The sequence below is a fragment of the Camelina sativa genome, chromosome 19, assembly GCF_000633955.1.
Source record: "Camelina sativa cultivar DH55 chromosome 19, Cs, whole genome shotgun sequence".
NCBI classification, from domain to species: domain Eukaryota; kingdom Viridiplantae; phylum Streptophyta; class Magnoliopsida; order Brassicales; family Brassicaceae; genus Camelina; species Camelina sativa.
The window spans coordinates 7,988,310-8,010,831 of NC_025703.1; the positions used below are offsets into that span (position 1 = coordinate 7,988,310).

At 33.7% G+C, this 22,522-nt stretch overlaps 2 protein-coding genes across 4 annotated transcripts; both read left to right on the forward strand.

The window, feature by feature from the left end:
* On the forward strand, window positions 1,388–19,222 carry LOC104765478 (nitrile-specifier protein 1-like). 3 transcript variants are annotated; one of them, XM_010489195.2, is made up of 5 exons: window positions 1,388–1,503; window positions 1,602–1,847; window positions 1,956–2,228; window positions 2,480–2,558; window positions 3,398–4,499. In XM_010489195.2, exons 2-5 carry the CDS (start codon window positions 1,647–1,649, stop codon window positions 4,264–4,266), a joined length of 1,422 nt encoding a protein of 473 aa, XP_010487497.1. In that variant the 5' UTR covers window positions 1,388–1,503; window positions 1,602–1,646; the 3' UTR covers window positions 4,267–4,499. The 3 variants fall into 3 exon arrangements, with proteins under 3 accessions (XP_010487497.1, XP_010487500.1, XP_010487496.1); XM_010489198.2 differs by lacking the exons at window positions 1,956–2,228; window positions 2,480–2,558 and adding exons at window positions 2,580–2,686; window positions 2,795–3,067 and having other exon boundaries at window positions 1,602–1,740; window positions 3,319–4,499; XM_010489194.2 differs by lacking the exons at window positions 1,388–1,503; window positions 1,602–1,847; window positions 1,956–2,228; window positions 2,480–2,558; window positions 3,398–4,499 and adding exons at window positions 17,104–17,111; window positions 17,198–17,525; window positions 17,614–17,886; window positions 18,056–19,222.
* LOC104765479 (nitrile-specifier protein 1-like) lies at window positions 7,573–10,344 on the forward strand. Its single transcript, XM_010489199.1, has 5 exons — window positions 7,573–7,680; window positions 7,765–8,092; window positions 8,192–8,464; window positions 8,620–9,771; window positions 9,868–10,344. Exons 2-5 carry the CDS (start codon window positions 7,787–7,789, stop codon window positions 10,117–10,119), a joined length of 1,983 nt encoding a protein of 660 aa, XP_010487501.1. The 5' UTR covers window positions 7,573–7,680; window positions 7,765–7,786; the 3' UTR covers window positions 10,120–10,344.

Sequence of the window (22,522 nt, forward strand, 5' to 3'; positions counted from 1 at the left end):
CCAAAAAAAAAAAAAAATTAATAAATAATATAACCATAATCTATTCAAAAAAATTAGAAAAGTAAGATCAAAGTAGGATAAATTACTATTTTGGGTTTTTTGGTTTAAAGGTAATAGTGGATAGGGATGGATGGTGGTGGTGGTGGACGGTGGTCCGGTGGTGAGATGGCAGTACCCCAGCGACAGTTTGGTGGCGGTCCGGCGATTCTCCGGCGGTGGTCCGGCAATAGTGGTTGGAAGAAATCTAAATCCTAAAGGATAGTACATTGAGAACCCTAGTGGTGATGGTGGTAAAGAGGTGATGGTGATGGTGTTGGTGGTGGTAGGAGGTAGTGGTGGTGGTGAGAAGAAAATAACAAGAGCAAAAACTGTCATTTATACATAAATATAAAGAATATAATTGATTGATGGTTAATGTGGTTAATTTGTGAATTATAGTTTTTTTGGGTTATACAACCCAATTCCCCGTATTTTTAATTGATATTAATGGATATATTAATAAGTGGAAGAGAGCCCTACCCAAACAAGTTTGGGCTTTAAGGCCTTCCGAGTGTGTATTTGGATTAAATATTTTGGAAGAGTTTTCGATTCTTTTGTTAAATCCTCTGTTATTTAAATGGCATGTCTTTTTCTCATATTCGGTATCAGGTGTGATCTTATGGTCAAGAGAAGACATGATAGAGAAAGGAAAGATTAGGTTTCAATAGATATGAAGCTTGAAGTTTTAGTGATCATCTCTGGTTACGTAAAATTTTAAGATTTAATAAACAAAAGTGAATGTTTCACAAATCACGACAAGATAAAAGAGAGATCACATCTTCTTTTTCTTTGAATGGATGACAACCTGTATATAACTACTCTTTTTCTCTACCTTTTTAAAAAAAATATTATTACACATAACACTCTAAAATCTTATGAAATATTGACAAGTTTAAAAAGATATATACTATATATTGTTAAAAGAATTACAAATATATATATATATATTCATTTTTATTATGGTGTACATAAGAATTAATACGGAGAAAAAAAAACATAAACAACTAATTTGTTATATTTTTTTATCAACTATGCGAATAAATAACATATATCAACTGCGAAAATGAAACAGCAATTAGAATAGAAAAAAATGAAAATTTGACAATAATACAAGTACAAGAAACAGTATGAGTTGGCTTATCTCTCTATCATTCATATACTGACCAATAGAAGATACAAGGTACGTTACGTATTATATAAACCAAAAATATGTGTATTGTCGACAATGAATTTGTTTTTTATTTTTTATGAACTGCTATAAGAGACATCGTCGACGTGTACTTTACTTCCATCATTCACTCCACTGATTCATCATTTAAATAGTCGGAGTCGTGAATCACGAGACAATAAAAAATACTCCATTAAACGAAATACATCCCCTGTAACTTCTATTGGTCAATAAATATCCATGCAACTCCCAAAGCTGATCACTGCACTACCTACAACTATCACTTTTCTTCTCAGGTCATCTCTCTCTCCCTCTCTCTCTTATGTGATTATAGTTTTTATAGGATGATTCGGTTACATTTGTAATTACAGGTTATATCGCAATTATATTACAGGTACTATATTTGGTAAGATTTATCAAACGCAAGCAAAAGATCGAGATGGCCCAAAAGCTGGCAGCAAAGGGTGGTGAGATTGGAGATGTTTGGGATGATGGTGTTTACGACAATGTTAGAAAGGTGTATGTAGGGCAAGGCCAAGATGGTATAGCATTCGTCAAGTTTGAGTACGTCAATGGTTCTCAAGTGGTTGCTGGAGATGAACATGGTGGCGGAAACAAGACTGTGCTAGGAGTTGATGAGGTACTAAAATAGATTTATCTATGTTGAGATTGGTAAAGAGGGTCTTTTGTTGATTAGTTTCGGCATTTATGATTTTTTTTCTTTTTTTCTTTTTTTTTCTCTTTCCAGTTTGAGATTGATGTTGATGACTACATCGTATACGTGGAAGGTTACCGTGAGAAAGTTAATGATATGCCCACAGAAATGATCACGTTTCTTACATTCAAAACCTATAACGGCAAAACCTCTCAGCCTATTGAACAAAGACCTGGGACTAAGTTTGTGCTTCACGGTGGAAAAATCGTTGGGTTTCACGGACGTTCGACCGACGTTCTACACTCCCTAGGGGCCTATGTTTCTTCGGCGCCGTCCGCTTCGAAATTGCTCGGAAAATGGATAAAGGTATAGTAATCTTCTCAACAATGTTTAAGAGATTTGATAGTTAATTACCACCTCAAAATCACTAAATCACGTACGGTAAAAAAAAGAATGAAGGATAAATAAAGAGACAAAAAAAACTCAAATCTATATAATGACAGTCTTACATTTATATTTACATTAATTTCATCTCACCATTATTGGAGCTAGTGCACTAATCATAATCTTAATATTTTTACTAAATAATTAACAAATATTATTAAATTTTATATAAGGTGGAGCAAAAAGGAGAATGTCCAGGGCAAAGATGCTCGCATGGCATAGCACAGGTAGGTAACAAGGTTTACGCCTTTGGTGGTGAGTTCACNGGGCAAGGCCAAGATGGTATAGCATTCGTCAAGTTTGAGTACGTCAATGGTTCTCAAGTGGTTGCTGGAGATGAACATGGTGGCGGAAACAAGACTGTGCTAGGAGTTGATGAGGTACTAAAATAGATTTATCTATGTTGAGATTGGTAAAGAGGGTCTTTTGTTGATTAGTTTCGGCATTTATGATTTTTTTTCTTTTTTTCTTTTTTTTTCTCTTTCCAGTTTGAGATTGATGTTGATGACTACATCGTATACGTGGAAGGTTACCGTGAGAAAGTTAATGATATGCCCACAGAAATGATCACGTTTCTTACATTCAAAACCTATAACGGCAAAACCTCTCAGCCTATTGAACAAAGACCTGGGACTAAGTTTGTGCTTCACGGTGGAAAAATCGTTGGGTTTCACGGACGTTCGACCGACGTTCTACACTCCCTAGGGGCCTATGTTTCTTCGGCGCCGTCCGCTTCGAAATTGCTCGGAAAATGGATAAAGGTATAGTAATCTTCTCAACAATGTTTAAGAGATTTGATAGTTAATTACCACCTCAAAATCACTAAATCACGTACGGTAAAAAAAAGAATGAAGGATAAATAAAGAGACAAAAAAAACTCAAATCTATATAATGACAGTCTTACATTTATATTTACATTAATTTCATCTCACCATTATTGGAGCTAGTGCACTAATCATAATCTTAATATTTTTACTAAATAATTAACAAATATTATTAAATTTTATATAAGGTGGAGCAAAAAGGAGAATGTCCAGGGCAAAGATGCTCGCATGGCATAGCACAGGTAGGTAACAAGGTTTACGCCTTTGGTGGTGAGTTCACACCAAATCAGCCCATCGACAAACACCTTTATGTCTTTGACCTCGAGACCCGTACTTGGTCCATTTCTCCAGCCACCGGAGACATTCCGCACCTCTCTTGCTTAGGTGTCCGTATGGTGTCTGTAGGATCAACCCTCTATGTCTTTGGAGGCCGAGACGCTTCACGGCAATATAACGGTTTCTACTCATTTGACACGACAACGAACGAGTGGAAACTGGTAACCCCGTTAGAAGAAGGACCCACTCCTCGTAGTTTTCACTCGATGGCAGCCGATGAGAACAACGTTTACGTTTTCGGTGGGGTAAGTGCTACGGAGCGGCTCAAGACACTTGACGCTTACAACATTGTTGATAAGAAGTGGGTGAAGTGTTCGACTCCAGGAGATAACTTTAGCGTTAGAGGAGGAGCAGGGCTCGAAGTGGTGCAAGGGAAGGTATGGGTTGTGTATGGATTCAACGGATGTGAAGTTGATGATGTTCATTACTATGATCCTGTACAAGACAAGTGGATACAAGTGGAAACATTTGGTGAGAGGCCTTCGGAAAGGAGTGTATTTGCTAGTGCGGCTGTTGGAAAACACATTTTATTGTTTGGAGGTGAGATTGCGATGGACCCACTAGCTCACGCGGGTCCGGGTCAACTGGCCGATGGCACTTTTGCGTTGGACACAGAGACGTCAAAATGGGAGAGGTTGGATAAGATTGGTGAAGAGGAGGAGACTCCGAGTAGCAGAGGATGGACAGCGTCCACAACTGGGACCATTGATGGTAAGAAAGGGCTTGTGATGCATGCTGGGAAAGCTCCAACCAATGACCGGTTTGATGATCTTTTCTTTTATGGAATTGAATCTGCTTAATTAAAACGCTTTTAAAACGCGGTTTGATGACAACCGTTTGTTTTAAGTGTGTGTAATGCATGCAATAAGGAAGGGTCGTGAGGACTATGCTGATTTTCGTCAGCTTGTCCATTTGACCGTTTCGTTTTTTTCTTTTCTTTTTGTTTTTTTTTTTCTATAAGTTTGTTTCATGTTTTGTGTTGTACGATAATTTTAAGTTGTAACAATAAAATCGTTTATTTTCCTGAAAGAAATCTCAAATCTCCATATATCGAAAAGAAAGAAAAAAAAAATCGCCAGATGATGAAATAACGATGGTCGATGGATGTGTTTTACGAATAGCCCCATGCATGATTCATATATATTATAACTAATTTATATACGTAAGCAAGTCCTAATTAATGTACGACTTTTGATTTTAATAAAAATTTTAGCTAGTAAAATGAGAATAAAAAGACAAACCAATATTATTTTTAACTGAACTTCTTTTTGTTCTTCATAATTTTTTTTTAATTACTCTAAACGACCAAAAAGTCAAAGAAATAATTCTCCTACTATAATTTTAAATTCTGTAGAACGCATTGTCAAAACCTGAACATGAATTATGCCCACCACTACCATCCAATTCAGTGGTTGTGTAGAGGCCCCATCAAACAGGTTAAAAAATTCTGTTTTATACTTTTATTAGAAGCTTTCAAGAATTATTATGATCATTGAGCATTTTTAAGGATAATGTGCAAGAATCATGACATTTTAAAATGATGTGGCCTCCACACGACCCCCACCCCATTAGATGATTTGGTCTGACTTTTCGTTCATTTTTTGTATTCATTTTGTTTCTAATAGATTGATATTTTAGAATTTATTTTTATTTTTTAAAATTTGATTTTTTATATTAAAAGTTAAAATATTTAATAATTTTTAACTTTATAACTTTATAATTATTTTAACTTTATAATTTTTCACATATGGTATTTATTAAATATTTTATATTTTATCTATCTACTAAAAAATAATTATAAATTAATTTACAAATTAAATTTAAACTTTTTCTCAATACATGTGTAACATTATCAAAACATCAATTTGTTAGAGACAGAGAAACTATGTTATTAACAAACATAATAATGCAGTAACTAAGCTAAGCTAAGAGACCCCTACGTTGAAAATATTTGTAAAAATTTATATCTTTATATATAAATTTTTTTTTGTATTGTTTCTTAATTTACTTCTTTAAGTATCTGTTATTGTTGTTTATTAATCTTTACTAGTATTGGTTACTGATGAGAGGTCATTCTCTCGACTCAAAGGGTTCAAGAATTATATCAATTATACTGAAAACATGGCAATCTAACAAGAATTTATATATATATAGAAGATTTAGGCTCCAAATTGGTAACCACGTTCAAAAGAATTGATTAAAAATTTTATACCGATTGTAAAGAAGATGGTTAAAAAGAAAGCGGTTAAAGATAGTGGATGGAAAAGATGGTACTGTAAAAGAAAGCGGTTGAGTACTTAGTTTGATTGGTTACATTGTAGCGGTTGAGTAGTATAAAAGTTGATATTTGTTTAGTTAAAAAATGAAAAAATGAAATAATAATTTTTTATCTAGTTCATAATATAAAATATTTATATATTTAAATGATATTAAGGAAATTATCAAATGTGATATTAACAAAATTATCAAATATTTAATTTTAAGTCTCCATTATACTATATTAAAAAAAATCATAATCATAATTTTGACTTGATTTGTATTGCTATTTTTTCTCAATATGTTTTTTTTAAAGGTAAATAAGCCAAAAAGCAAAGAAATATAAACTATGCAATTTTTGTGAAAAAAAAACTGTGCAATCTCTTTGTAATAGAAATGTTGGTTTTTGTTAGTGGTTAAAATTGGTGTTTGCAACCACCAAAAAGAGGTTTTAACCATCTTTTTCAACCATTTGCTCCAACCATGATATCCAACCGCATTTTTCAAACGATTTGTTAATTGGTGATCATTGAAACGGTTTATTTGCAAACGAGGTGTTTAGTTGCTTTCAATCATACCCTTCGACTGACGATTTATTGCAGACAAACTGCGTGGCCGCCCAAAGATCTAGTTTGATTTTTTTTCTTCTTTAAACCACGACTTTCAGAATAAGAAGACTAATTAAAAATAAAAGTGCAATTAAGTAAAAAGAATACTAATTACGTAACACTAAAGAGAAAAGAAAAAACGAATTAAAAGAGCGATCATGGTGGGAACAGGGACTTAAGATTTGTTTTTTTATCTTCGTCTTAAACATAATATCAGTGGAAAAACAATTCGTTAACACGTTGTTTCCTCTACGATTTTCTCATCAACTCCATGTTATGGTTCTATCTATAGTGCATCCACGACCATCGTTTGACTTCCTGCAGATCAGATACCATTAGCCCGTGCTACGATACAAGGTTAAGGTAGGCTCCTTTTTCTAGAATTTACTAGTACTTTCAACTTAAACTTGCCACATAACCTAGCCTTAAAGTAGGGCCTTCTTTAGACTGAGGGAATAGCCGCAACACTATCATTAGGCCACGATGCAAGGGGCGATTATACTGATTTGAAGAAAGATATTATCATTGGAAAAAAGAAAGAAGACTAACAAAAGTAGGGTGCATACTTAAACAGAGTCGTGCCAACGTTTAGCAAACAAAAATGAAAAGCTCGAATTATTTTTTCTCTTTGACAATACACAACACCATACTCAAATAATAATAAAACATATTAAAAAACTAACCTAGCAAACAAAATATTATCATAAAAACATAATTTTTTTCTTCATGATTACGAATCTTCCAAAATCAAATGTCAACTAATTATATTATTTCTCAATACATAAATTAGCCAAATGCCTCGAATTAATCTTATAACATAGTTCAACAGAAAAGTAAAGGAAAAATTGAAAACACTCGAGAGGAAAAATATATAATTAAGAGAACAATGTTACTTTGATGAACGATGATGGCTACTTTGTCTATTTATTTATATATGTTTTGTAATTTACAAAATACAAATCAACCCTTTCAATATTAAATTGAAAAGTAGGACGAGTAAACGTGGATATTGGCCTTATCGATAAAACGAGTAATAAAGTACAGTATAAATGACACTACTCATCTCTTACTCTATATATTCATGAGCTTATGTTTTTAGCCAGTAAGAGTTGCGAGTGCGACGCATTTCCTCATATGCATACAAAAAGTAATAAAATACAAAATATATCATATAAAAACATACATGAGTTGGCATATTATGAAAAGAGTTTCCTATTATTCATTTAATCCCCTCGAGGTTCACGAGATAATATTATATATATATCGATGAGCCCATAAATACCCATAGAAATACCCATAGAAATACCCAGACTGGATCAAATTTACCAATCATCATTACTTTACTCTCAGGTCAGCTCTCTCATCATTTCCATTTCTCTCTCTCATATAATCGTAGTTTGTATAGCATCTTGTTAATTACGTCCATCATTACAGGTTAATATTTCGTAAGAATAAAATGCTAGCAAACAAGATGGCCCACATGGTGGAAGCACAAGTCAAGAAGATCGTTGGCTTTGCCGGAGACAATCTTCATTCTCTTGGTGCTCATACTACTCCGTTGGCTCCAGCTATCAAAAATCTGGAAGCACAAGGTGGTGAGATGGGAGATGTGTGGGATGATGGTGCTCACCAAAATGTTAAAAAAGTACATGTAGGGCAAAGCCAATATGGTATAGCATTCGTCAAGTTTGAGTATGTCAATGGTTCTAAAGTGGTTGTTGGAGATGAACATGGAAAGAAGGCTTTGCTAGAAGTTGATGAGGTACTAAAATAGATTTATCTATGTTGTGTTTGGTCAAGACTTGAGAGGGTCTTTTGTTGACTAGTTCCCGCATTGAAATTGTTTGTTTTCTCTTTGCAGTTTGAGATTGATGTTGATGACTACATCGTATATGTGGAAGGTTACCGTGCGACAGTTAATGATATGCCCACAGAAATGATCACGTTTCTTTCATTCAAGACTTATAAAGGCAAAACCTCTCGGCCTATCGAAAGCAGACCAGGAACTAAGTTTGTGCTTCACGGTGGAAAAATCGTTGGGTTTCACGGACGTTCGACCAACGACTTCCTATTCGCCCTCGGAGCTTATGTTTCTATATCGTGCACTCCGAAATTGAGTGGAAAGTGGACAAAGGTAGTAATCTCTAAGGCCATGACTGTTTTATATTTATATTTTCATTAATTTTATCTCACCATTATGGGAGATAATTAATCATTATACAAATCAATTTAATAAATAATTAACAAAAAAATGAATATTGATTTTAACTTTAATTAACTGTAAATAAGGTGGAGCAAAAAGGAGAATTAGGTCCAGGCCTAAGATGCTCGCATGGCATAGCACAGGTAGGTAACAAGGTTTACGCCTTTGGTGGGGAGTTCACACCAAATCAGCCCATCGACAAACACCTTTACGTCTTTGACCTCGAGACCCATACTTGGTCAATTTCTCCAGCCACGGGAGACGTTCCCAACCTCTCTTGCTTAGGTGTCCGTATGGTGTCAGTAGGATCAACCCTCTATGTCTTTGGAGGACGAGACGCTTCGCGAAAATATAACGGTTTCTACTCATTTGACACCACCACGAACGAGTGGAAATTAGTAACCCCGGTCGAAGAAGGACCCACTCCTCGTAGTTTCCACTCTATGGCAGCCGATGAGAAAACCGTTTACGTTTTCGGTGGAGTGGCTGCTACGGAGCGACTCAAGACTCTAGACGCTTACAACATTGTTGATAAGAAGTGGGTGCAGTGTTCCATTCCAGGAGATAACGTTAGCGTTAGAGGAGGAGCAGGTCTCGAAGTGGTGCAAGGGAAGGTATGGGTTGTGTATGGATTCAACGGATGTGAATTAGATGATGTTCATTACTATGATCCTATACAAGACAAGTGGACACAAGTGGAAACATTTGGTGAGAGGCCTTCCGTAAGGAGTGTATTTGCTAGTGCGTCTGTTGGGAAACACATTCTGTTGTTCGGAGGTGAAGTTGCGATGGACCCACTAGCTCATGTGGGTCCAGGTCAATTGGCCGATGGGACTTTTGCGCTGAATACAGAGACGTTAAAGTGGGAGAGGGTGGATAAGTTTTGTGAAGAGGAGGAGACTCCGAGTAGCAGAGGATGGACAGCCTCCACAACTGGGACCGTTGATGGTAAGAAAGGACTGGTGATGCATGCTGGGAAAGCTCCAACCAATGACCGGTTTGATGATCTCTTCTTTTTCGGAATTGAATCTGATCCATTGACTCCTGCCAAGACGCTACGGGCTCTTGGTAGTGATGATGGAACTCTATGGGATGATGGTGCTTATGATGGTGTTAAGAAGGTGTACGTAGGACAAGCCCAAGATGGTATATCAGCTGTTAAGTTTGTTTACAATAATGGCTCTCATGAGATCGTAGGAGATGAACGTGGAAAGAGTACTCTACTCGGATTCGAAGAGGTACATATAATGCTCTTTATTGTTTTATTGAAAAAATATATGTATAAATGCAAATTGTCTTCCGTATGTAATCTTTTTATTTTTTTTGGTTTGCAGTTCCAACTTGACTATCCAAGTGAATACGTCATGGAGGTTGAAGGCACCTATGATCAAATCTTTGGCAGTGATGCTGCAGTGATAACTATGCTTAAGTTTAAGACTAATAAGAAAACGTCTACACCCTTTGGACTTGAAGCTGGCACAACCTTCTTACTCAAAAAGGAAGGCCACAAGATCGTTGGCTTCCATGGAAGAGTCGGTGATCTGCTTCACAAATTTGGAGTCCATGTCCTTCCCATCTCCAACTGATCATGGTAATCTTTGCCATTGATTCCATAATGCACCAAATAAGTTATCAGATCTATCTTCTAAATTTTTCGTTTAAGGTCTCTTAATGCATAACTTGGATAAGTGTTATCTCTTGTGATTGTGTTTTTTCCTTAGATGTGCTTGTGATCCATTCCAATAAAGCAAGTTTTTTTCCATCTATTTATCCATTTAAACAGAGAATAAAGATGTTTCTGTTTTTTGCCTTTGAGAATCGATTACATAATTACTTATATCTTACAAAATCTTAATCACCAAGCCTAATTACTGAAGATTTACAGAGAATATACAATAGAGTTTTATTGTAACAAATAAGTCTCTTTACGTGACATATGACATATGATTTCCGAAGGTAAATAATATCCCAATATCTACTAATTTTTATTTTCTCATATGTTCTAACATTTATTTTCTACATTTGGTTCTGATGCTAATCCTATTTGCCATAACATCTCGAAGTTGAATATAACACCAAAATTTCGACATTTTCTTTGGAGAGTCTTCTCAAATGCTCTGCCTCCTCGTACAATACTTAATCATAGATGTATAATGTATTAGTATAGATCCTCAATATGTAGACGTTGCTGTTCAGCTGAAGAATCAATGGACCATCTGTGTTTCAATTGTCCTTATGTGCAAGCGATATGCCGAGGGTCTCAAACTTTTTTTTTAGTAACCAACTGTCAGGGTACTTCTCGAGGGTTCCAATAATAGAAGTCTCATGACTTTAACAAAACAGTTGCCAGTTTGGATCTTAATTTTGCGGATATGGAAGAGTCGAAATCTAGTGTATAAAAAATAGAATAGAGTGTGGCAACAAGATCCACGGAAAGCAATCGAGGAAGCACAAGAATGGACATTAATCAAATAATCAACCAAAATGCTCTTTATGACACAACTTTGGTTTCGAAGACCTCGGAAAACCTGGCAACAACCTCTTGAAGGTCATGTGAATATAATCCCAAATTATGATTGTAGATTTCACTAAGGAATTTAATCCCAAGCAGCTTTGAGTTATTCGAGACTTTCAGGGATTTTAAAAAGAAGCAGTACATATTCAAGTTGTACTCTTATAAAACTAACCAAGTTGTTTTGTTTGGACTTGATGAACCGGTTTGGAAACTAGATCATTCCAGGAGAGTGGAGATCAGTTGAACATTGTGGCTTGAGTATTTCCAGTGGTCAGTTCAAACCAATGCATCATCGATACAAAATGAGTTTGATGACTGTGCTTTGGCTGCTTGCATGAAATAAACCCTTTTTTTTTCTAGACTAGAAATCATAAAACAATGTAATTTAGATAGAAACATATTTTAAACCTACTTCGAAGATTATACATTCGATACACTAACTTTAAAAGTTTATCCAGTTCTGATTTTGCATGGGTTTATTTCATAAAGTATGAAATGAAAAGCTGAATGTTCAGGATCTCAAATCGTTGGGAACAGACGGACGATAACTGAAAGTACGTAATGTTCTTTGTTTCCAAAGTAAGCAATCAATGTTTATCAGTGCGCTCTATATGTTGTTATAACATTGAAGTATGCTTCAATGTTTTCTTTTCATAATCTTGCTGGATTATTCTGTTTTGTTTGGATTAATTTTATCGTCTTTTAGCTATACTATACCTACTCGATCTTTATGAGAGGTTGAATTAATAAATTACATTCAGTAATATTGAGAACCAACTTTTTTAATATTTTGTCGTTGCCGACCATCCTGCAAAAATATTAGACGATGCACCATCTTCATGGATTTGAGGATAGATTTTCATCTGAAACATAGTTAGAAAAAAATAATAGTTCCTAAATTATAAACCTATGAAAGGATTAGATTGAGTTCCTTATCTTTGTGACTGATTCTCTATTGTCAATTTGGGATAAAATTTATCCCATCTTTTAAGAAAAAAAAACAGATTTTGAAATTGAGGTCTCTTTGATTCATATTAAAACCTGAATTGAGTTATCTGAAATGCTTAGTTGCTTCAACGAAAACAAACTTACAAAATTCATACCCGATTTTGAATTTGTATAAACCCCAAATTTTGAATTTGGTTTTTCATGATTATCAGTATATAATCGGAAATTATTGGCATCAGATTTATAAATATTTTTGGGGTGATGTTCAAATCGAAAGGTATATGTTATTCGAATTGCAAAACTGGGTTAAATTAGAAGATCAACAACCACAAATTATAAAGCGTTTAAGTTGTGAATTGGTTAGATACAAACCTCGGATCAGCCAGAATCGGGTGCTTCTGTTGGAGTCTCATCTTTGATTAATCCTACACAAGAGAATCAAGTATGAAAACATGAGAAATTACAAGAAGAAAGAATAAGAAAAGAAGAAGAGAGTTGTTGTGTCGTTAGGTGGAAGAAGAAAAATCTTATAGGCCTTGGTGTAGAATTGAAGGTCCAAATGTTAAATGAGTTATTAGGATAAACAATTAGAGTAAATAGGTTAAGATACATTGTAGTATAAATATTATCTTAAAATATTATTACATATATGATTTATGTATAAACATCTTAAAAATAATTTATAATGTATGTAAACTAATTATCAGAATTTGAGTTTTTCTTAAAGAAAAATTGTTGTAAGTATTATATCTCATATCAAAAGATTTGCAACTCGAACATTATTTCTAAAAAAACTTAGAAGTTATTAATGTCATATAGACACTAATCTTTTATCTCAAAATATATTTTTGTTTTTAAAAGTTTAGATATATTTGTAAAGTAGTATTGTATTTTAAATATAATTGCAACACATATAGGTGTCAAGTGGGCTTAAAATTCAGTTACTAAAAAGTTGGTCTCGCATAGGGCTGGGCATTCGGGTAACCCATTCGGGTTCGGATATTACCCATTCGGGTTCGGGTAAACGGGTTTAGAAAAATAGAACTCATTGGGTATTTTTAGATATATGGGTTCGGTTCGGTTTGGATACTATCGGGTTCAGGTCGGTTTGGGTTACAAATTTTAGAACTCGATTAGTACCCAAACTACCGGGTACCCGAAAAAATATAATTAAATTGAAATAAATTTAGTTAAATTTTGACTTACATAACAAAATATTTTAGATATTTTGATTATTTTTGATATTTAGGTATAAAACTAAATGAAATATTCAAAATTATAATCATAATTTTGGGGTAATTGCATTATATTAATGATAAATATTATAAATATGTTTATATGTTCGGGTTTAATGGGTACCCAAACGGGTATTGGGTATTACCCGACCCTAACCCAAACCCACGGATATTAGAAAATAGAACCCAATAGGGTTTTATAGGCAAACCCGTATCCAACCCGAACTCAGTTTTTTGGGTCAGATTCCGGGTTGGGTATTCGGTTATGGTTTTTATGCCTAAGCCTAGTCTCGCAAGCGAGCTCATGTGAGTTGTCGGGGTTATGTCCGCATGTTGGCAACTCAGTTTGCAAGCTACTATTATTTGATGAAATCAGTATATTATATATGGAAAGAAATATTTTTACATAGATGTAAAAATACAATATGTAATATACGTGATAATATAAAGAATTTTAATGTATAAAAACTAAATTACTTACAAAAATATAAAATATCTTACAAGTTATTTTAAATAGGAAAATTGTTAATTTATATTGAAAAACAATTTGATTTCTTTTAATTATTTTAAAATATACTTTAGAGGTGTGTTCGCTAACATGTTGGACTTAGCGAAGCGGGCTTGGACATAACATTGAAAAAGGGTCTCACAGTCTCACACAAGTCTATGTTGATTGCGGGTTTTAGTGGACAAGCCTATTCGGGTTGTGGGTTTAGCGAGCAAGCCTAAGCGAGTAGTAGTAATGCCATGCAGATTGCAAATCAGACAAGTTAAAATAGATGCGGGCTGGTACGTTTGACACTATAGTCTACACAAACATACTGAACACAAAAACCAGACAAAACGATATATAAGTTGAAGAAAGTGTGATATACGTCAAATATACCGTGTATTAAAACCAAACAAAAAAAACAAAATATATTTGATTTTCATTCAACACATACAAAATATATAAAACACTTTATTTTACTATTTAACATAAACAGGAAAGACAAAACATTAACAAATATAACATCTTAAACAAAATAAAAGAAAAAATATACCCGCGATGTATCGCTGGTTCAAGCCTAGTATCTTACAAAATCTTAATCACCAAGCCTAATTACTGAAGATTTACAGAGAATATACAATATAGTTTTATGGTAACAAATAAGTCTCTTTACGTGTGTAACGCCCCGTCCGCCACTTCTCAGTGGGCCCTATGTCCAATTCTAGTCCATGGGCCCATTTTCTTTAATGGGCCTCACGTTTTCACTAGGCCTGTGAACCCATCCATATCCGACGGTCGGTTTGCTATGTCCGAGAGATTTTAAAGACTTGTTACCATCCCTACAAATCACCACATGATCTTTCCCTCTGTTTTGTCTTCACTCACACAGTTCCGATAGTCACGTCCCGAAAGGTCACCCATCCTGAGACTATTCCAGCATAAGTATGCTTAACTGTGGAGTTCTTTCAGGACCCTTGACTGAAAAGATAAGTGCACTTTGGTGACATAGGTGGCCAAATCAATTCTTTTTAAACCTCTCCGCAAGTCTCTGAAACCGGGGTGTCACACCAACAATCAATTTCTCACAAAAGAAATGGTTTCCAACATATATGGTTCATATAAATAGTATGTCTTGTTGTAGTATTTTCGAGATGTTGGGTTTGGATAGTTTTTGTGTCGAACTGTTTTTTACCCACATTTTGAGAGGGTCTATTAGAACTAATATTCTATATCGAGTAAAAAAGTAAATATTAGGTAATATATAAAGTTTATGGACCATTACAATTATTGTCAATTGATTTTGGGTTGAATGTCCATAATTCCTAATAAAGATGATGGATTGAATGTCCATAATTCCTAACAGAGATGGTGACTAGTGAGAACTGGACATAACGTTAGATTATGTTTTCATCTTTGTTCAGGCAACGTTTTCATGGAATAAAAAACTAAACTATTGTTTCATTCGACGTGTGGTCTCATCAACTCCATGTGTTGACTCCATGCAACAATGAAATTTTAACCTTTTTTTTTTTCAGAAGCTCCAGAAACTATACAAAATTTATTATTGTTATTATTCCCACATTATAATTCGCGCGTTTACACGTTGTTTCTTGTTTCTTTCTCATCAACCAACTCCATGTGTTGACTCCATGCAGAAGACACCATTTAGTGCTACGTGGGGTTCAAAATCAAAATGTTTTTCATGCACACATACAAAATCAAATTTTCAACTAATTATATAATTTTTGATAGATAAAATAGCCACATGTCTCACTTAATCCTATAACAGACTTCAACAAAGATATAGTGTTTTACTAAAAAACTAATTAAGAATGATAAAAAAAAATATTAAAAATTACAGTTGGAATTTAAATTATTTTGGAAGAGCAATATTTCTACTAAGAAGTAACTAACGATTATTAGAAAATGATTAAAACCCCCTGAAAAGAAAAATATACACGAGAGTAATTGCTCAAGATTACTTTGACGAACAATGGTGACTACATACTTGTATAAGATATTATGGGAGTTAGCACGGCGATTATAATCTTCGTGGCTGAATATTGGTGGATTGGTGATTGAACAGTGGCGGATTTAGTGTTTTTTTTCTAGTATAATTAAAAAAATGTAGTCTTAGTTAAATTGTCTTATTTCTTTAGTAAAAAAAATTATTGCAAAAAGCACTCAACTAAAGCAATTAGATATATTATTTTATTACTATTTCTTTTATGGAATGTGAACATCTTATATTTTGAAATAAAAATAAACTCCAAACACATTTTATAGTTAGAAACGGAAAAAATATCTCTTTTTCTTTTTATTTATTTATTCAGACTCAAGAAAAAATAATTAATTATTTTTAATACCTGATGTGAAGAAAAACATGAAGTGGAAGAATAATTAATTGCAGTTTTTAAATTTACAAAATCAATTGTTTTTTTGGTGCCAAACTACAAAATCAGTTTTTATGAAAAAAAAATCCAGAACGTTAATCTATTAGCACAAGAAAGAATATTTTGTTTTACTTAATCAAGTAAACTACAACTGATAAACTAAGGGTTACGTTGCCTGGTTATTATTGTTCCAAAGATGATGCCGTACTGTAACTAATAAACGGGTTGCTTAAAACGTGAGGTACGCATAAAACTTAAAAATATATATATATATATATATATATATATATATATATACAGCCCCGTAAGTCTATATTTTTAAGTAACCACGCGGGTCATTAACATATGGATTGAGAGTGCGACGCATTTCCTCATTTGCATACGAAAAGTAAAATAAACGAGTATCATTTCATTTGGAATATTTATTTTAACTAGTTGTAGTTTAATTGAATTTTATTAATAAACATATAGAAGGTGGAATCATTTACTTTCTGTACATAATTATTGAGTTTGTCGAAGTTTATTTATTTCTAGAAAAAAAAAATTCGTGATAAACGAATATATTCATGCATTTTACATAGACCTAATTTTCTTGTTAAACATGACTATAAATCTATTCTTTAAATATCTATTAATCATGGAGATGTGAATGATGTATAAGTACATATATAAACATGTATATCAATTTGTTGCATAGTACACCCAATATATATATATGTTACAAAACCAACAAAAAGTGGAAAATATAAAATAAATTCAATCTGTTAATTAGTAAGACGAGTAAAAAAAACAAAAAACTTACGTGAGTTGGCATAAGCCGCATAACAGGTGTACTGTATCGTGAAAAAAGTTTCGTATTTCATTTGATAACTCGCGCGGGTCACGAGAGAATAGTATATTTCGAAAATATTTCAGCATGTTCGTCCATGTGCCAATAAATACCCATGCAAAATCCTAAACTGGATGACTTCACCAATCATTAATTACTTTTACTCAGGTCAGCTCTCTCATCATCTCCCTTCCCCTCTCTATCATATGATCGTAGTGTGTATAGCATCTTGTTAATTATGTTCATCATTACAGGTTAACATTTCGTAAGACTAAATTGCAAGCAAAAGAGATGGCACACAAGATGGTAGCAGAAGTCAAGAAGATCGTTGACTTTTCCGGAGACAGTCTTCATTCTCTTGGTTCTCACTTAACTCCGTTAACTCCAGCTATCAAAAAGCTGGAAGCACAAGGTGGTGCGATGGGAGATGTATGGGATGATGGTGCTCACCAAAATGTTAAAAAAGTATATGTAGGGAAGGCCCAAGATGGTATAGCATTCGTCAAGTTTGAGTATGTCACTGGTTCTAAAGTGGTTGTTGGAGATGAACATGGAAAAAAGACTTTGCTAGGAGTTGATGAGGTACTAAAATTATCTATGTTGTGACTGGTCAAGAGGGTCTTTTTGTTGATCAGTACCCGCATTGAAATTGTTTGTTTTTTCTTTGCAGTTTGAGATTGATGTTGATGACTACATCGTCTATGTGGAAGGTTACCGTCAGATAGTTAATGATATGCCCACAGAAATAATCACATTTCTTTCATTCAAGACTTACAAAGGCAAAACCCCTCAGCCTATCGAAAGCAGACCGGGGACAAAGTTTGTGCTTCACGGTGGAAAAATCGTTGGGTTTCACGGACGTTCGACCAACGACTTCCTATACGCCCTCGGGGCCTATGTTTCTTTCTCGTGCACTCCGAAATTGCGTGGAAAGTGGACAAAGGTAGTAATCTCTTAGCCCAACAAACAAAAAAAATTGATTTTTTTTTCATGACTGTTTTACATTTATATTTTCATTAATTTTATCTCACCATTATGGGAGCTAGTTCAATAATTAAAATACATTCTTATAAATAATTAACAAATATTAATATTGATTAATTCTAAATAAGGTGGAGCAAAAAGGAGAAGGTCCAGGCCTAAGATGCTCGCATGGCATAGCACAGGTAGGTAACAAGATTTACGCCTTTGGTGGGGAGTTCACACCAAATCAGCCCATCGACAAACACCTTTACGTCTTTGACCTTGATACCTATACTTGGTCGATTTCTCCAGCTACTGGAGACGTTCCGCACCTCTCTTGCTTAGGTGTCCGAATGGTGTCTGTAGGATCAACCCTCTATGTCTTTGGAGGTCGAGACGCTTCACGGCAATATAACGGTTTCTACTCATTTGACACGACCAAGAACGAGTGGAAATTGGTAACTCCGGTGGAAAGAGGTCCCACTCCTCGTAGTTTCCACTCGATGGCAGCCGATAAGAACAACGTTTACGTTTTCGGTGGAGTGAGTGCAACGGAGCGGATCAAGACACTAGACGCTTACAACATTGCTGATAAGAAGTGGGTACAGTGTTCGACTCCAGGAGATAACTTTAGCATTAGAGGAGGAGCAGGACTCGAAGTTGTAAAAGGGAAGGTATGGGTTGTGTATGGATTCAACGGATGCGAATTAGATGATGTTCATTACTATGACCCTGTACAAGACAAGTGGACACAAGTGGAAACGTTTGGTGAGAAGCCTTCCGTAAGGAGTGTATTCGCTAGTGCGGCTGTTGGGAAACACATTCTGTTGTTCGGAGGTGAGGTTGCGATGGACCCACTAGCTCACGTGGGTCCAGGTCAATTGGCCGATGGGACTTTTGCGCTGAATACAGAGACGTTAAAGTGGGAGAGGTTGGATCAGATTGGTGAAGAGGAGGAGACTCCGAGTAGCAGAGGATGGACAGCGTCCACAACTGGGACCATTGATGGTAAGAAAGGACTTGTGATGCATGCTGGGAAAGCTCCAACTAATGACCGGTTTGATGATCTTTTCTTTTACGGAATTGAATCTGCTTAATTTAAACACTTTAAACGCGGTTTGATGATAACCGTTTGTGATGTGTGTAATGCATGCAATAAGGAAGGGTCGTGAGGACTATACCATATGATCCTTCGTCAGCTTGTCCATTTGACCGTTTCGTTTTTTTTTTCTTTCTTTTTTCTATAAGGTTGTTTCATGCATGTTTTGTGTTTGTACTATAATTGTATCAATAAATTCGTTTGTTCTTGAAAGAAATCGCCATATGTCGAAAAGAAAGAGAAAAAAAAAAACAAAAATCGCCAAAGAATGAATAACGATGGATGAGTTTTACGATGACCCCATGCATGACAGTTTAAAAAAATCTGTTTTATTAGAAGTGTCAAGAATTATTTTGACATTTTTTTTATAGGATAATGTGTAAGGATCATGACATTTTAACATGATGTGGCCTCCACACGAGACACGACCCCCGCATTGGATGATTGATTGGTCGGACTTTTCGTAATTTTTTTTTTATGTTATTAACAAACATAATAATGCCGTAAACTAAACTAGGCTAAGCTAAAGAAACCCTTAAGGTTGCAAGTATTTCTTAAAATTTATATCTTTGTTATATATATTAAAAATTTGTATTGTTTCATAATTTACTTCTTAAGTATCTGTTATTGTTGTTTATTAATCTTTACGAGTATTGGTTAATTACTAGTTAGGGGTCATTCTCTCTAAGGGTTCAAGAGTTATATCAATTCTACTGAAAATTATGTCAAATATCTAACAAGCATGTGTAGCGTACAAATAAAGATTTAGACTGACCGATTTATTGCAGACAAACCGCGTGGCCGCTCAAAGTTGATATGTTTCTATCTAAGCACGATCTAGTTCGATTTTTTTTTTTCCAAAACCACGACTTTCAGAATAAGACTCTTTTATTTTATTCAGAACGTGTCATATGATCTATCTCTTTTACTACTAGACAACCACCTAATTACCTTTTAGTAAGCTTTTGTCAATTTTTTTAATTTACTTGAAATTAGGCCATATTGGGAGTAAATTACGTATAAATTAACAAATTACCCAATAAAATTGTGACAGTAAGTTAATTGAGACTCAAGTTTCAAGAGTAAGTGGTAGAGAGGTGGCTGATGTTGATTACATAAACCAGTCAAAATACTAAATAAAGTATGAGGTATTCCAAACGTGGTCGACAACACTATTTTTTTTTTTTTCATATAATCGCAACAAATGAAATGACAAATTTAAAGATGTAATTAAAAAAAAATAAAGATTATTTTTTGTTTTATTTTTATTTTTTTTTCCTTCGAAAATACTTTATTAGCTTGCGTTAACATAATCATTGTTTACCAGAGTTGTTAGGAAAGCTGGACAATTATGGAATAAAGCCCATTGAGAATTACATGAGATGGACAATTATGGAATAAAGCCCATTGAGAATTACATGAGACTGCTGTTTTAGCTAATAAATCAGCGCAAGAATTCCCTTCACGATGTCGAAACATGAATTTTGTCGCATGAAACATCGTTTTCCATTGCTTGATATCCTTCAAATAGGGTTGGAGACGTAAATTATGTTAGCCATCATCGATTAACCTGTTTACTGTAAGATTATCTCCTTCAAATTCCACAACTCGGTATCCTAGTGCCCAAGTACTCTGTAAAGCCCATATTAATGCAGTGCATTCTGCTTCTTCAACTGTATATCTTCCTTGGTATTTACCAAATCCACAATTCATAAATATACCATTGGAGTTTCGTATTATCCAACCCATCCCAGAATCATGGTCTCCCTCCTTGTGTGATACATCATAATTACACTTAACCCATCATTGTTCTGGTTTTTGCCATATCACCGTAGGTCTTCCAAAATTTGGTGTCTGGTGCATTGGTTTAGCTGTTGTTGTTAACCACTCAGTTGTATCTGCAAGAGCCCATTGTAGTATGTCTATCATGGGATGGGATTTCTTCATGAAATGAGGTCATTACGACTTTTCCATAAACGCCATACGATCCAAAAAGGAATAAGTCTTGTGTGATCATCCAGGCATTATTCTTGTCTCTATATGAAAAAATGTACATACGTTTTATATTTTGAAAAACGTACCTAATATTTCCTCACTGGATATATATATTTTAATATTAAACATATGTCAACATGAAACTTTCTATTAAAAATAAAAGAGCATAGGAAAAAGAAAACTAATTGTGTAACACTTAAAGAAAAGAAAAAATGAATTAAGAAGGCGATCATGGTGGGAACCGGGACTTATCTAAGATTTGTTTCCATGTTCAGCTAATTCAAGTATACGCTAACATATAGTCACATGTACAAACGATATAAATATCCTGACGTTGATCGGCATTGACCAGAAAAAATATTCAAATTTTTTTTCTTTTTTTTTAAATAATAATATTTTTGTTTTTATGTATTTTTGATAAATAAATAAAAAAATATAAATTATTTGTATAATTTACAAAAACAAAATATAACAACAAAAACTTATACAACAAAAAAATACTAGAAAATTATATACCAAAAAAAATTAAAAATTATATGACAAACAAAATTTGTGGTATATCTAGTAACTAATTTTGTTAATACAGAAAATATACCAAAAATAATATTATAAAACTATACCACCAAAATTTTATGTGTAGTAGATTTTTTCATAAAACAATAACAAATATATACCTTTTCTTTTTAAAAATATTTTTTTTTATTTTGTATCTTCAAAGGTGGGGGTTTTAAATATTTTTTTTTCTATTTTTACTTATTTATAAGATTATGTCATTTGAAATATATCCAAGACATTGTCAAATATTTCTTTGTTTTTAATAAGAAAAAGAAAGTAAGAAAATAATGAAAATTCTATTTATTTACATAAAAAACATATATCTAGAAGATAATTAAAAAACAAAAGTTGATTTTGTAAAATTAAAGGTTGGTTTTGTAAAATCAAAAGAAATAGTTGGCAATGCTTTGAATATATTTCAAATCACATCCTTTATCCTATAAAGCACAAATCACATGTCCAATCAAATTAAGCCACATCAGATTTTATTTTCTTTTTAATATTCAAGAAAACAAAAAAAAATGTGCACAAAATTGTGTAAAAGTAGAAATCGTAACTAGAAAACTATTATACCAAAATTAACCGTTTCAGATTCTTCTATATAATAAAATAAAACTCACAATGATGAACTGTAATTAATCTTCACATGCTTTTTTGCTCTTTGTTGTCTCATCGTTTATTTCTTCTATAATTATGATTCATCGATTCAAAGAAAAAACAGTTGCATTCGAAAGAGATTTATCTTAGTTCCATCATCTCTATCTATATCTTTTCACCTAAATATATGTAATATTCTTTGCAAGAAAAGATGGGCTCGGATTGAAGGGAAGATAAAGAACTCTAATATCTCGAAGTCGCAAATTTCAAATTTCAAGTCAAAGGAAAACTTGGTAAAGTACTAATTGTGGATGATTAAACTATTTATCAAATATAGAGAAAAATATTATTCTTTTTTTTTTTTTTTTTT

Coding starts and splice junctions, on each gene's coding strand:
- LOC104765478 (XM_010489194.2), top strand. CDS start 17,235: ATGGCACACAAGATGGTAGCAGAAGTCAAGAAGATCGTTGACTTTTCC. Junction 17,526..17,613: donor CTTTGCTAGGAGTTGATGAG/GTACTAAAATTA, acceptor TTTTCTTTGCAG/TTTGAGATTGATGTTGATGA. Junction 17,887..18,055: donor TGCGTGGAAAGTGGACAAAG/GTAGTAATCTCT, acceptor ATTCTAAATAAG/GTGGAGCAAAAAGGAGAAGG.
- LOC104765479 (XM_010489199.1), top strand. CDS start 7,787: ATGCTAGCAAACAAGATGGCCCACATGGTGGAAGCACAAGTCAAGAAG. Junction 8,465..8,619: donor TGAGTGGAAAGTGGACAAAG/GTAGTAATCTCT, acceptor ACTGTAAATAAG/GTGGAGCAAAAAGGAGAATT. Junction 9,772..9,867: donor CTCTACTCGGATTCGAAGAG/GTACATATAATG, acceptor TTTGGTTTGCAG/TTCCAACTTGACTATCCAAG.